Source organism: Poeciliopsis prolifica, unplaced genomic scaffold (genome assembly GCF_027474105.1).
Source record: "Poeciliopsis prolifica strain line A6 unplaced genomic scaffold, Auburn_PproV2 SCAFFOLD124, whole genome shotgun sequence".
NCBI classification, from domain to species: Eukaryota; Metazoa; Chordata; class Actinopteri; order Cyprinodontiformes; family Poeciliidae; genus Poeciliopsis; species Poeciliopsis prolifica.
Window position 1 is genome coordinate 272,318 of NW_026562499.1, and position 14,370 is coordinate 286,687.

At 50.8% G+C, this 14,370-nt stretch overlaps 2 protein-coding genes, 1 long non-coding RNA gene and 1 pseudogene across 8 annotated transcripts; 2 read left to right on the forward strand and 2 right to left on the reverse strand.

Moving 5' to 3' along the window:
* Positions 1-413: 413 nt before the first annotated feature.
* Positions 414-1,999, reverse strand: LOC129355107 (male-enhanced antigen 1-like; annotated as a pseudogene).
* Positions 2,000-3,522: 1,523 nt separating this feature from the next.
* On the forward strand, positions 3,523-6,735 carry LOC129355106 (leucine-rich repeat-containing protein 73-like). Of its 6 annotated transcripts, XM_055024663.1 has the most exons (7): positions 3,523-3,844; positions 4,084-4,424; positions 4,512-4,672; positions 5,333-5,455; positions 5,519-5,619; positions 5,710-5,926; positions 6,506-6,735. In XM_055024663.1, the coding sequence occupies exons 2-7, from the start codon at positions 4,153-4,155 to the stop codon at positions 6,574-6,576; spliced, it is 945 nt and encodes a 314-aa protein (XP_054880638.1). In that variant the 5' UTR covers positions 3,523-3,844; positions 4,084-4,152; the 3' UTR covers positions 6,577-6,735. The 6 variants fall into 6 exon arrangements, with proteins under 6 accessions (XP_054880638.1, XP_054880637.1, XP_054880636.1 ...); XM_055024662.1 differs by having other exon boundaries at positions 5,333-5,619; XM_055024661.1 differs by having other exon boundaries at positions 5,519-5,926.
* Positions 6,736-6,835: 100 nt separating this feature from the next.
* On the reverse strand, positions 6,836-10,764 carry LOC129355105 (protein delta homolog 2-like). Its single transcript, XM_055024656.1, is given in 6 exon segments — positions 6,836-7,733; positions 7,736-8,243; positions 8,421-8,562; positions 8,648-8,778; positions 9,212-9,269; positions 10,662-10,764. Coding segments are annotated over 6 exon segments (1,281 nt in total). The 5' UTR covers positions 10,750-10,764; the 3' UTR covers positions 6,836-7,379.
* Positions 9,791-11,907, forward strand: LOC129355108 (uncharacterized). Its single transcript, XR_008605236.1, has 4 exons — positions 9,791-10,356; positions 10,440-10,806; positions 11,161-11,539; positions 11,690-11,907. It is a non-coding gene; the product is annotated as an uncharacterized LOC129355108 (long non-coding RNA).
* Positions 11,908-14,370: the final 2,463 nt, after the last annotated feature.

The window sequence follows — 14,370 nt, forward strand, 5'->3', positions numbered from 1 at the left end:
TGTTGTGTGTTGCCATGATAACTGTGGGGCCTTCAGGCTCCTGTTGCATGGATGAAATGAATGTGCTCGTGACGTCTGACCTCAGTCAGCCAATCAGGTTTGGATCTGTAGAGGCAGTGAATCAGGGCTTAAACCCAAACACCAGGCCCGGTTCTGATGGTTCTAATGGTCCGGTCACCACAGGAAGTGCAGGTTCCTCCAGGTGTTTCCACATAAACTCTGATTGGTCAGAGGAAACAAGTCGTCTAATGAAGCAACTCTGAGGTGGGGGAGGGGCTTGTGATGTCATGGTGACCACGCCCCTGCAAAGGTCACGCCCACAGCTCGTCTTTTTTTTTTTCCTTCATTGCTCTCCCCATTGGCTGTGATAAGCTCCGCCCCCACCACCCCATGTCGTGACACCACCAGGCGGCGCTGTTCCAGATGTTTATTGAGCATCACACGGTGATTTGTACAGATGTTCATGTACAGCAGAAATAAAGCAGATCCCGCCCACATGTCTGACCACTTCCTGTTTCTACACACAACAGGAAACATGAGAGCAAAGAGACGGGAAGGAAGCTGGTCCAGACTAAACCACAGAAGAAGAAAGAGTCAGTAAACATTAGTTATCTGGGTCGGATCAGAATCAGGAGCGGCCCAGGCTTCAGCTGCTGGCGGTGCGTTCAGGGTCCTGTAGGGATGGCGGTGCGTTCAGGGAACGTGGTTCCGGCGCAGCATCCGCAGCCCGGCAGAACTGGCGCTCCTGCAGCGCGTTCTGGACCAGATCGCTCCACTGGGCGTCGGAGATCTGCTGCGCCCAGGGCGGCACGCCGAGCGAGGGGCAGCGCCACGCCCGCCATCGTCCTCTTCACCAGCTCCACATGGGCTGCACAGACAGGAAGTGATGTCAGATCACTGCTTAGTTTAGGGTCACACAGGAATGATGTTCTGCACGATCTTTAACCCAATCTGTTCCTTTAATGGTTCCTCATCCATAAGCAGGAAAGCAGAACCTGGACCGGGTTCTGACCCAGTTCCAGACAGCCGGACCTCTGGTACCTCTAAACAGGATCCTAAATCCGATCCGGTTCCTCCGATTTGATCCGTCTCACCTGGATCCATGGGGATGGACGCGCGGCTCCTCTGCGCCGCTGCGCCCTCCGGGTCCTCCTCCTCGTCGCTGTCTGGGGGCGGAGCTTCAGGTAGGTGCAGACCCATCACCTGCAGGGAACCGCAGGTGAGACGGTGCATTCAGCAGGTGGGAGAGCTGCGTAACTTGTTGCTGGGAGGATCTCACCTCTATCCTGTGCTGCAGCTCCTGCAGCTGCTCCGAGTGGGACGTGTCCCCCCTGTCCTCGTCCTCCGGCTCCCCGGGTCCGTCCGGGTCCTGGTTCAGAGGCTGGTAGTAGTATCCTCCGCCGCTCTCCTCCTCCTCCTCCTCTTCCTCTTCCTCCACCCCGTCCTGCCCCCCAGGCAGCACCGCCCCGTCCACCGGTCGCTCGTCCTCCCCCAGCTCGTCCTCTGAGCTCGGCAGCACTCGCTCTGGTCCCATCGCCGAGCGGCACACTTCCATCCACGGGACGCAGCCCTGCGGACAGACGGACAGCTGAGACGGACTGTCCCTCACAGGAATCCAGTGGGCCTACAGTCTGGGTCAGAACCAGTAGAACCCGGTGGTTCTGCTGGCTCTGACTCCTTCCTGGGCCCGCCGTCAGCTCCGGTTCCAGAACCAGCCGCCGTTACCTGATGAAGGTGGAGAACAGCAGAAGCTAACGGGTAGCAGCTGCCAGCTTTTTAGCTAGCTGGTTAGTAGCTGGTCAGTAGCTGGTTAGTATGGTAGCAATGAGATTACCGGACTCATTGCTACCAGCTTGTCTTCACCTGTCCTGACCTCTCTGGGTCTGCTTTACCTGGAGTAAGCTGTTAGCCTCTGCTGCTAGACACACCTGGTGATGCCCAAACACTTCCGGGTGCGTCACACGGAGTAACGGAAGTCCTTTCCAGAAGATTTTTTTTTTTTTTTTGGACAAACTTTATTGAACAAAAAAAAAACTGATGGCGTTTCCGATCAGACAACAACCAGAGTGAAGACATTATGTGAAGTAGATTGTAATAAATGAACTTAGCAGTAAAGTAATAAAAATAAGACCCGGACTTTGGTTCTGCTTTGCTTGGAGAGAGGCTAAAGGAAGCCACAGGGCGGCGCCAGAGAGCAACAAACCCGCCATATTCCCCTGAAGAACCGGAAGTTTCTGATCATCTTCAAGAAAATAAAACCTACATTGTAAAATTATAAATATGTCCTTCAAATGATTTCTTGAGAGCGATTTAATTTTAATGTTGAGAATTGTGGTTTTTGTGCAACTCAGTTGGAAACAACTAAACATTTGCTTTACGAATGTAAAGTATTAAACTTATGGATCAACTTCAGAACTTTGTGTCCTAAAACAATACATTTGCATTTAATTTCTTTCCCAAATATTTAGTTCAGTTTATGTATCAAAGACAGCAAAATATATCCAAATATGTTGCGTCAAAATGAACTTTCCTCTTTTTAAAAGATGCAGAATTAAAATGCAATTAAATTGTATGAAGAATTTCAATTAGCAGCCCCTCTTATTCATTTATGTCACTTATTATACTTTATTCTTTCACTAGTCTTGGTACTTTGTTCTAGGCGCTGTATCCTGTTAACAGCAGATTTCTTTTTATGTTCATATTGATGTGTTGTTTCAGATTGTTATTCTTGTTCATTCAATAAAATATTATAAAATAAAATAAAAACAGATTTAAACGTTTGGCTTCAGGTGGAATAAAGAACCAGAACCATAATGTTTTATTAGGGTCCACATGATGGTTCAGTACCTAATCTGGATACAGTACGACCAGACTGGGTCAAACAGAACCACCGCAGAACCTCCAGCTGTGGCAAAAATGATAAAAAACAGAATTTAGCATCGACAACCTTCTACTGAAGAGAAAAGAGTTTTATTCTCAGGAACTCAATTCCAATGGATTTTTCTCAGATTGTCCCAAAGCTTCTCATCTTTATCTCTTGGTTCTGCAGAACCGGTTCTGCTATGGGAGACCCATCCGTCTCCAGCAGAAAAGTCCAGAGAACTGCTCATGTTTCCTGATTGGCTCATCTGGGGGTCTGGAGGTCACGACCTGGCAGGAGTTTCAAAGTTCAACTTCTTTCCCAGGATGCTGCAGATATTAATGGATTTATTCAGTTTTCATTTTCTGGACCTGTAAACGGTTCTGCTCCTCTTACAGAACCAGAATTTACTCTTTGATCTTGTTCCCTGCTTTGGTTCTTGAGCAAAAACAAAGAGTGACGTCATCACGCTTGCCCAGACCCAGTTAGAGATGTTGGTTTCTACGGCGACAGAACTTGTAGAGATCGTGACCGGAAGCTACGTCACAGCTAATCGTCCAACGTTGAAGAGGAGTCACTCCGATGAAGATTATTCAGCTTCATCTTCATTGATCTGATGAACTTTTATTAAAACATGAATCATGTATATTCACGCGCTATCATTCACTTATTTCATAAAGCAAAATGTTCTGAAATGGCGGTTCAGCAGGTCACGATTTCTGTTCAGAGTGAGGCCTCCTGTCTGTCCACCTATCTGTGCTCCATAGTAAACCTGCTCACCTGCAGGATCCACCGGGTCGAACCGAACCGACAGCGCTGCTGCCTGGCTGCAGGAGCCCCAGGCCTCGCAATCAGAACCGGTTCTGATGCTCGCCTTCCCGTTGGACCCGAACCTGCTCTGGTTTGCGGCGGAACCGGCGAATGATGACATCAGCGCGTGACCGTGTGTCCGCTACGCGCGTGAGCTGATCGATCGCTTCTCAGGTTAATTGACTGATTGAGCGGAGAGCCAATCAGAGGGTCGATCAGCTGGTCCTGCTCTCTGATTGGCTCGCCACGATTCGGTTCGGGAGACGTTACTGAAATCCTGCAGGTTCTGATCAGATCCGTAGTGAAATGATGAACCACCGGACCAGAACCGGAGCCTGTCCGCCTCAGAACCTTCTGATCCCTGTTCTGGTTCTGGTTCCTCACAAGTTTGGTGCCGTTTGCTTCTGTTCCAGCTGACCCGATACCCAGAACCCGGTACCCAGAACCCGGTACCCAGAACCCTCCCAGCGCTCCCAGTCCGGATGCTGGCGGCCTCCATCCAGGTCAGCGGGGAGCCGCTGTCGGCGGTCGAGGTCCAGGATATCTGCGACCGGCTCCGGGAGGACGGAGTTCGGCTGCTGTCGGTCCGCGGCTGCCGCGTGTCGGACCGGGACTTCGGCCGGCTCTGCCGCGGCGTGGCGGCCTCGCGCTGCCTCGCGCAGCTCAACCTCAATCTGGGCGTGGTCTCGAGCATCGGCCGCGCGCGCCACCTGGCGGACGCCTTGGCGGCCAACCGCTCCCTGCAGACGCTGTTGTGAGTAGCCGCTTCCTGATTGGCCGGGCCGGGTCGGGCCGGCCTGGTTGGTCAGTGACGGCTTGTGCCGCCCCTCCCCCCCTGCAGCCTCCACGGCAGCCCGCTGCTGGACGCCGGCCTGGAGGCCCTGAACCCGGCGCTGGCCGCCCACCCGGCGCTGGTCTGCCTGGACCTGGGCGACTGCCTGCTGGGGGACGCGGCGCTGGCGCTGATCTGCGGGATGCTGCCGCCAGACGGAGCCAAATCAGGTAGGACTCAGGTTCCGGTTCCCCAGGGGCCTTGAACGCACCACGTCCTACAGCTGATGATGTCATGACGCACCTGCAGGCCAGGTGTCACGAGGTGATGCTGATTATTAAGAAGATTAATGACCAATCAGATTGCTACAGCCTGGGATTAACCAGTTATTGATCAATGATTTTAATAAATGATTAACCAGTAATCAGCATGTAACTAACCCGTTATTAAGCTGTTACTAAGCAGCTTGACCACCCAAATGTTATAACCAGCTAATAACTGGTTATAACCAGTTATTAACCCGAACTTGCTAACCGGCGTCCGGTGAGCTCTAAAAGTTTGAGAATAGGTTGAGATCGTTTCGGCCCCAAGACCTCTAATCATTCGCTTTACCAGATAAACCTGCTTGTGAGGCTGAGCGCCAGCTATCCTGAGGGAGGGAACCAGCTATTAACTGGTTATAACCAGCTATTAACTGGTTATAACCAGCTATTAACTGGTTATAACCAGCTATTAACTGGTTATAACCAGCTATTAACTGGTTATAACCAGTTAATAAAAAATAATTATATAAAATCTTGGTTCATCCACGTATGAACCAACCAGTTCCAAAGCAACTCGTCACTTACCAGAACCGGTCCGGTCCGGTCCGGTCCGGTCTGCCTCTCCAGGTCTCAGAGAGCTGACGCTGAGCGCCAACCCGCGGATCAGCACCAAGGCCTGGGCCCGGTTCTCGGTGGCGGTGGCTCACAGCTCCCAGCTCCGGGTCCTCAACCTGGACTACAACCCACTGGGTAAGGAACCGGAACCGGAGCCGGAGCCAGGTCTGGTTCTGATGGGTCCGGTTCTATCTGCAGGGGACCAGATTGCGTCCATGCTAGCTGTTGCCGTGGCGTCCAGTAGAACCCTGGAAGTTCTGGACCTGGAGGGAACCGGACTGACCCACCAGTCGGCGCAGGTTCTCACCATATTCTTCCTCCTCTTCCTCCTCTTCCTCAGCGGGCTGACAGCACATGTTCTGGTTCTGGTTCTGGTTCTGGTTCTGCAGGTGTTCCTGGACATGGTGGAGAACTACCCCACCTGCCTTCGGGTTCTGGTTCTGGCCGAAAACAAAGTGAGTCCAGAGCTGCAGCAGCAGATCAGCGACCTGCTGTCTGAAGGGGAGGAGGACGGCCGGGAGGCTCCGCCCCCTCCGCCAGGCCACGCCCCCAGCTGTGCCCTGCAGCCAATCAGAGAGAAGCCCCTCCCCTGGCTCCCCAACAGCAGTAAGGGCTGAAAGCGGTCTGGATGGAGCCGGTTTTGTTGGACTCGGACCAGAACCGGCGTCCTCTGTGTGGTGTTTACTTGTCCTCTGGATCCGTAGGAGTTTAGTGTTCTGTCTGGTGTTGATCGGATCCAGTTCTCCAGCATTTTGCTGTTTGAATATTCAATTTCTATTGATTATTGTTATTCTGTGGTTCTACTCAGGCCGGGTTCTGGTTCTGGATTCAGTCAGGCTCAAATTTGAATTAATAATGTGTTAAAAGTGATATTTAAATTCAGTCATTTAAATATATTTTAAATTGAATTCAGATGAAGAAGCTAATCTGAGCCTTGAAAGAGGTTCTGATGGTTCTGACCGTCATTCTGATCTCCAAACCCGGTTCAGTCCAGGTCTGATTCCCTGTCGGGCCGGACCCAGTTCAGACGGGTGGAACCAGAATCTGTCAGCTCCAGTTCTCCCTCTGGTTGATGGTTCTGTGGGTTTTTGGTACCGTTGACCCGGCTGAAAGGAACCGGACTGAACCTGGCGGTCTGAAGCCAGGAACCTGGTTCTAAAGTCTGAATGACCTTTGACCCCACAGACTCCGGTCCGCCCACGGTCATGCTGACGTCAGGAGTAGGTGAAAGCCTATTGGCTGAAAATGAAAGATGACCACGCCCTCTTCCTGCTAGATTGTCATCACTTCCTGACCTGAATGTTTGTCTGCTCCGACCTGATTGGTGGGCCTGGGAAGGGGGCGGGGCTTGTTGACAGGTGTTGCTTTGTTCTGCTGTGATGATGTCACAATAAAAACAGTTTACAGTTTGGTAAGGACGGCTCTGATTGGTTATTTCTGCTCACCAGAACCAGAACAGAGTGAAACAGATGTATTGAAGGCGGACCGGATCGGTTCTGGTTTGGTTCAGAGCAAAGTTCTGATGACTTGTGGACCGGTCCGAGAAAAGCTGATCTCATGTTATCGTTTTACAGCGATATTTAGCTTTGTAACTGAATATTTAGTTTGAAATATTGACATTAATAAATGAATAAAAAACATTGAGATGAACTCAAAGTACCGCTGTTAATGTTCGACACTCGGCGCCCCCTGCTGGACCCCCGGGGTCCGACGGGTCAAATAAAATCTGTACAAGAAGCAATAAATAAGATATATTACAGTATTTACAGAACATTTCGGTTTGCAGCCGGTTCTGGTTCAGACGGGGAGTTGGTCCAAACCCGGATCTAGGAACCAGAACTCCGTTCAACCTTCGACCCGACCCGACCCGACCCGACCCGACCCGACCCGACCCGACCCGACCCGACCCGACCCATCCAAGAAATGTTCCTGTTGGTCGTCATGGTAACGCCTTCCTGAGTATGAATTCTGATCCAGTCGGGTCCGGTTCCATGATGCAAACCATCTGATCAACGTCTGATGTCATAGTGCATGTGGATCTGTGACCTCTGACCTCTCTCTAAACGGCCTCTATGTTGAGTTTCTTTTTCGGTGGTTCTGTTGCATTCAGGACGCTGATCCGCTGCTCCGGCTGCTCGGCGGGTTCCTGGCTGCTGCGCCGCGATGGGGACGACCAGCAGGGGGCGTGGCCGCGGCGTTGGCAAGGGGCGTGGCCGCGGCGTTGGCAAGGGGCGTGGCCGCGGCGTTGGCAAGGGGCGTGGCCGCGGCGTTGGCAGGGGGCGTGGAGGACCAGAGCGGCGGTCAGCGCCACCGCGCCTACAGACACGCTGGTCAGAACCAACACAACGACAAGCTGCAGGTCCGACAGGCCGCCGGCGCCGCGCTCCTTCACCGTCACCTTTACCTTCCTGTTGTCATGGTGACCAGTGTCCCGGGCCCGCGTGGTCCAGACCGGGGGGCTCGGCCCGGCGTTGGCGGGGCTCGGCCCGGCGTTGGCGGGGCTCGGCCCGGCGTTGGCGGGGCTCGGCCCGGCGTTGGCGGGGCTCGGCCCGGCGTTGGCGGGCTCGGCCCGGCGTTGGCGGGGCTCGGCGGCGTTTCGCAGGTGGTTCCGGTGAATCCCGGCCGGCAGAGGCAGCGGAAGCCTCCGGCGCGGTCCAGGCAGCGGCCGCCGTTTCGGCAGGGCCGGCTGGCGCAGTCATCCACGTTGACCGTGCAGAACCGGCCTGAGAACCCGACCGGGCAGAGGCAGGAGAACCGGTTCACTCCATCCACACAGGTGGCGCCGCTGGCACACGGCCCCAGCAAGCAGTCGTCGATGTCGGTCTCACAGCGGGGCCCCGTGAATCCGGCGAGGCAGCGGCACAACAGCGCTGCCGCAAAGCCGTCGGCGTCCTCACACAGGCCGCCATTTTTACACGGGGACCTGGACCCAGAACCAGATGGGACTTAAAGTCCAGACCAAGAACTTTAAATGATTCTAGTGAACTACCATGAAGTATGTTGGATCATCAATAAGTCATATCACAACAGAGATGATACATGCTAACGTTAGCTTAGCCCTTCAACCCTCAGACTCTATGGACGTGTTGCTACCGATCACCTTGTCTGGAGACACGGCCCCTTCCTCTTCCGGCAGGTCGGACCATGAAAACCGTCTGGACACAAGCAGCGGAAGTCCCCGCTGTCCTCCAGCAGACAGGTGGCGCCGTTGAGGCAGGGCTGCTGGGAGCACACGCTGAGGTCTGACAGGAAACACACACAACAGGCAGCGGCGTCAAGAAACGCCAGGACCGACGGCTTTCCGACGGGTCAGTTAGCCGCAGAGACCTTTGTCGCAGAATCGGCCGCCCCAGCCCGGCTGACACGCGCACTGCCACGGCTGCAGGCAGGAGCCGTGGACGCAACCCGGCATCGTCACGCAGCGCTGGCACAGCGCGCCGTCCCAGCCTGGATCACACCTGGAAACACGCAGCAGATTTCAAGGAGAGATGGAGAAATTAAGGTCAACGTTCCTGTGGCTTCTGCACCGAAGCCGTAAAACAACATGATGAGTTTCTCTGATGCTGAGACATTAGTCCTGGAATGTCCTGGAATGTCCTGGATCCTGGAAATGTTTTTCAGCTGATTGAAGGTCTGCTCTGGAAGTGTCTTTATGTTGCTCTGAAGGTTCAGGTCAGAGGTCAGCCTGGTCTGGAGTTTCCAGCTGGAAGAACTGAGCTAAACTGTGAACCTTTCAAAATAAAAGCTGTTGGTTAACCTCAGTGAAGCGTTTGGTCTACAGGCTGCAGCCACACTGAGGGAGGATCTGACCAGGCTCTGCGGCGCTCAGCAGGTCGGTGTCCGTGGAAACGGGATTTAACCTTTGACCTGCTGGTTCTGATGACGTCTTACCTGCAGACTCCGAACTCATCACAGCGGCTGTTGGTAGCGTTGCAGCTGCAGTCGCTTCCTGTGGAGAGAACAGCACCGATCAGAGGAAATGGTCGGAAAATGGGAAGTAGATAAATCCTATCAGAATAAAGTGTCTGCTGGGAACCCAGTTCTGATCCGGGATGGTTCCAGTTCCAGGGTTAGCAGAACCTGACATATTAAAGTTCTACAGCTGATCAGTGACTGGAATCTGAAACTGGGAAACAGCTGGAAGTTCACAGGAAACCACCAGGTAGCTTCCTAGACCTTTTCACAATAAAGGTCCAGAAAATCCTTCCCTGCAACATCTCAGCTCCGCAGCAAGGAAGTCACTGCATGTAACTTAGGAATTATAAAGTCATTCCTGAAGTTGTGAATCCGTTTCCATCCCGTTTAGAAGCTTCCAGCTGCCAGTCGGTAATGTGACCCAAAACTGCCGGATCAGAACCTCCAGTCAGAAACTTTTTCTATTCATCCAGGAAGTTTGTTCCTCAAGAGGAAAAATCTGGTTCTGCATTTTATTTTGAAAATTTATTGAGAATTCTTTCCTGTTGTCTCAGTAATTAAAGGAAAGGTGTTCCAGAACCACACCAGAACCGCTCTGGTTCTGAACAGCTTCCTGGTTCTGAAGAGCTTCCTGGTTCTGCTGCTGATCCGGTTCAGAACCGATTCTCCAGTAGAGGCTCAACAGAACCTTTAGAACCGGTTTTATCTCGGAGTGGTTGGACTCTGTCAGAGGTTGAAGACAGGTTTGCTCTGTGTTTTTACTGTGACCTCTGACCTCTGGCCTTGGAGTGCAGCTGCCGGCCAGATCGGGTTTCGGCCGGAATGGAACTGGATTGTTCCAAGGAACGTCTCGGTAATCCGACCCGATCAGTGCCACAACAACCGGCGAGCAAAGCAAGCCGTCCACCGCCCGCCACGCGACCTGTCGTCTGTCAGAGGTCAGAGGTCAAACTCCTGGCCTTAGAGCAGGAACTGGTTCAGGAAAACTGGTGAATCCAGAAACGGGAACACTGTGAGGATGAGCAGCTTTCCTTCTTCATTGTGGAGGAAGTCGGAGCCAGGAACTTACAGGAAGAAAACAATTTTTATGCCCATGAAAATCAGTTTGATAAGCAATAAAGGTGAATAAAACAGGAAGTTCAACGATTCCTGTTGGAACTAGAAAAGATAATTAATAATAAATGTGTTTTCTTTTGGTTTTAAGGTGAATTAATCAGTTTGGTTGTTGTTCCGATCATCGGTTCATCCCATTAAAGCCCAGACTTCCTGTTTGGAAGCCCAGACTTCCTGTTTGGAAGCCCAGACTTCCTGTTTGGAAGCCCAGACTTCCTCCAGGAGTCTGCAGATCACGTCTCCACCCCTGGACTGTCTCTGCCTTTGGGAACCTTCAGCAGAACCTCAGGAGTCCCTGGGTCATGTGACCTACCTTCACCTGCACAGGGGGATGGAGCAAAGAGCAGGAGGCGCACGCAGCTCAGCATCAGCAGGACGCCTGCACCTCGGATCGCCGACATGTTGGCTGCAGCAACAAGCCGTCCTACAGGAGGAGGACATGGTGAGACGGAGACCAGGTGAGTCCACCTGTCCTCATTTGAGGACAGGACCAACTACAGCATAGCTAGTTATTCCTGAAGTAAATGGGATGCAGCATTAGCATGCTATCTGTTTCTTTTAGCTCAGAAGTTGGTGCATGGATCTGGAAGCAATATTGGACATCTTAGATTTCATGTGTGTCATAAATAGTTTAAACAAGTTGGGCCTTCCAAACCAGAGTTCTGACTTTCAAACTAGAAGCTTGAGAATTTAGCCAGAAAATATCATGAGGATCCTGGTTACTCCTGGTTCAGCGGGGCCCCGATACCGACTGCAGATATTAGACCCCAGACATAATCTGGTCTCTCTGAGGTCATCTTTCTGTCCTACAGTGACCCTGAGCTCTGGAGATTTTTCCGGACATGTCTGCAAGTTTGAGGTGTCGGTGCAATTCTTGTGAAGTTGAGCCGCCACTGAGAGTGAAACTTAAGCTGCCAGCGAGGGACAATCCTGCAGGACGCTGTGAGCTGGACTTCAGACGGACCGAGGGATGTGTCTTGGGTTCCAGTCCTGCATCCTGTGGTGCTTCACGTCAAACTTTTCCAAATGTCATAATCTTTCTTCTCCTTCCCCCAACAAGAGATAGAGGACAGGGCTGTCCAGCAACTCTACCCTCTTCCTCTGTCTCAACCTTTGGTCCAGCAGGAAGTGGATGTTTCCCCAGACCAGGACTCCTCCTGTCTTCAAAGGACATTGTCCTGAAGCTGCTAGGTGTGTCTCTGCTTCTACACACCAGGGACACATCTAACAGATGCAGGACAAGACTGGAGATGATCCAGGATGCTCCACTTCCTGATCAGGTCATGTGACCTACCTGTTCTTCTTCCTCCTCTTCTTCTTCCCGTTCTGTGTTTCCTCTAGTCTTGATGCCGTGGTGACGGAGGTCTGGATCCCTGTGCCCACACGGTCGACTGTCAGGCAGGAAAACAAGGAGCGGATCACTTTCCAAAGATTCCAGGGAAGAGCACGGCCTCTGCAGAGACAGGAAGGGACATGCCTGGATTACCGACAGCATTCGTGTGGCTTGCATACCACAGCGCACGCGCACACGCACACACACACACACACACACACAAACACACACACACACACACACACACACACCACACACACACACACACACACAAACACACACACACACACACAAACACACACACACACACACACACACACACACACACACACACACACACAGTGCCTTTCTTTCAGGGTGTTTGCTCAGGGGAGAGAAAAATGAGGGGAGTGTGTGCTGGAGAGAAAGCAACAGGTGGTTGGTTAGCAGGAGAGTGAGTCAGAGCAAACATTGCCCATCATCTCTCCACAAACTCACTCCTCTTCACTCTATATCACGCCTCTGACGAACACTCCTGCAGTAACAGCAGCACAAGCTAATCAGAGGGCAGAGAATCAGTCACATGACCAGGACTAAGGACATAAAATCTGGAGTGTCTAAACAAGTTCGTCCTTCAACAGAACTGTCCCCTTTCAGACTGAACAGTTCATGTTCAGAGTTCACCACTAGAAAAGCTGTTTCAGCTCCTCCATCATACTTGACCTTCTTGACTTTGGTCTGAACCACCAGGAAGTGGATGTACATCTCAGTCAGGGTTCTGGGCAGCTCTCCTCCCTCTCTGGTCTCCATCACATCCTCCAGAACTGTAGCAGTGATCCAGCAGAAGATGGGGATGTGGCACATGATGTGGAGGCTTCGTGATGTCTTCATGTGGGAGATGATCCTGCTGGCCTCTTTCTTCTCTCTGAATCTCTTCCTGAAGTACTCCTCCTTCTGAGGGTCAGTGAACCCTCTGACCTCTGTCACCATGTCAACACACTGAGCAGGGATCTGATTGGCTGCTGCAGGTCGTGTGGTTATCCAGAGGAGAGCAGAGGGAAGCAGTTTCCCCCTGATGAGGTTTGTCAGCAGAACATCCACTGAGCTGGACTCTGTAGCATCAGTCAGGATCTCCTTGTTGTGGAAGTCCAGTGGAAGTCGACTCTCATCCAAGCCATCAAAGATGAACAGAACCTGGAAGTACGGAGCTCTCTAAAGGAGATGGGGAAATATTTTCCTTTTGGGTTCCCTCGCAAAACTTTTGCGTTACCTCACAATAATGTACTAATCGGTTCATGCAACATAACTGAATACTGTAAGCCTTTCTCACAGTTCCCATTGTACTTTCTGCTATGAGGCTTTCATCAGGTTTTTCCATGTTTCTTAATATCTCGTGAAATATCTAAAGTTATATTTTTCTTTAGGATAGGAATGCACCACAAACCTATGATATAAATAGAAACTTTACATAAGTAGGAAAGGAAGAAAAATATACATCCAAACTATTTGAATTATTTCTGAGTTATCGCGAGGTAATTAGTCATCTGACAGTTTTGATTGTGTGTCTGCACTTGAAAAAGGGCCGTTTTCATCTCAGCCTTACACAAACAGACATAAACATGCAGTGAATACATTGATTTTCAAACCATTTTTTGCACCAAAGAATTAAGAGTAAACATGTTTTCACTGAGGTTCTTTATATATGTAAATATTTTACATTTTAAATTGACATTTTTGACTATATAAAATAAACCAGTAAATATTGCAGTAAGCATATTGCAAGGGAATGTAAAACTTATTGCGAGGTAACACAAAAGAAAAATTTTTTCACGTGTCCCTACAGGCACAATATGTAAGTGTTCAAAGCTGCAGATTTCTTTGGTTTCAGTAAAGAAGTGATGAACAAGTTCCACCAACCCAAACTCCTCTTTCAGCTCTCTCAAAGTGAATGGAAATATGAACTGGATGTTCTGGTGTGGGGCTCCACAGTGGCCCAGTTGGTAACACTGTTGCCTCACAGCAAGATGGTCCTGGGTTCGATTCCCAGCCTGGGGTCTTTCTGCATGGAGTTTGCATGTTCTTCCTGTACATGTGTGAGTTTTACCCGGGTACTCAAACTTTGTCCCATAGTCCAAAAAAAAAAAAAAAATTGGTTAATTGGACTGTAAAATTCTCCTTAGGTGTGAGTGCAGGGTTGTTTATCCTGTCTATCTCTGTGTTGCCCTGCTATGACCTGTCCAGGATGATGCCACTTCTCACCCGTTGACAGCTTGAAATAGGCACCAGCACTCTTAATGGGATAAGGGTGCGACAAAATGGATGGACGGATGTTCTGGTGGTCTTTGTCTTATCATGTGCTTACATCACATGGCATCCAACATGGTTAACTCAGAAAAGTGTGACCTTCATATGTCACAGTTAGAGCATTTTGTTGTTTTTGTAAGTGTGTCAGTTTAGCTGTTGCCTGGCCCCCCAAACATTCTCAAAAACTCAAGATATTGATCACTTTTACTCCCCCATTCTTTGCTTTCATACTGACCAAATATGAAGCTGGTAGCTCATAATCCATTGGAAGGCTTTGTAATTGTCAAAAATGGCAAAATAAATTTGCTCTTAGAGCCAAATTTTGCCGTCTAATATTAGGGTTTTTTTCCCGAGGTAGTTCAGGGGATCTACCTATGTACAGAATGTGAGACATATAGAACGTACG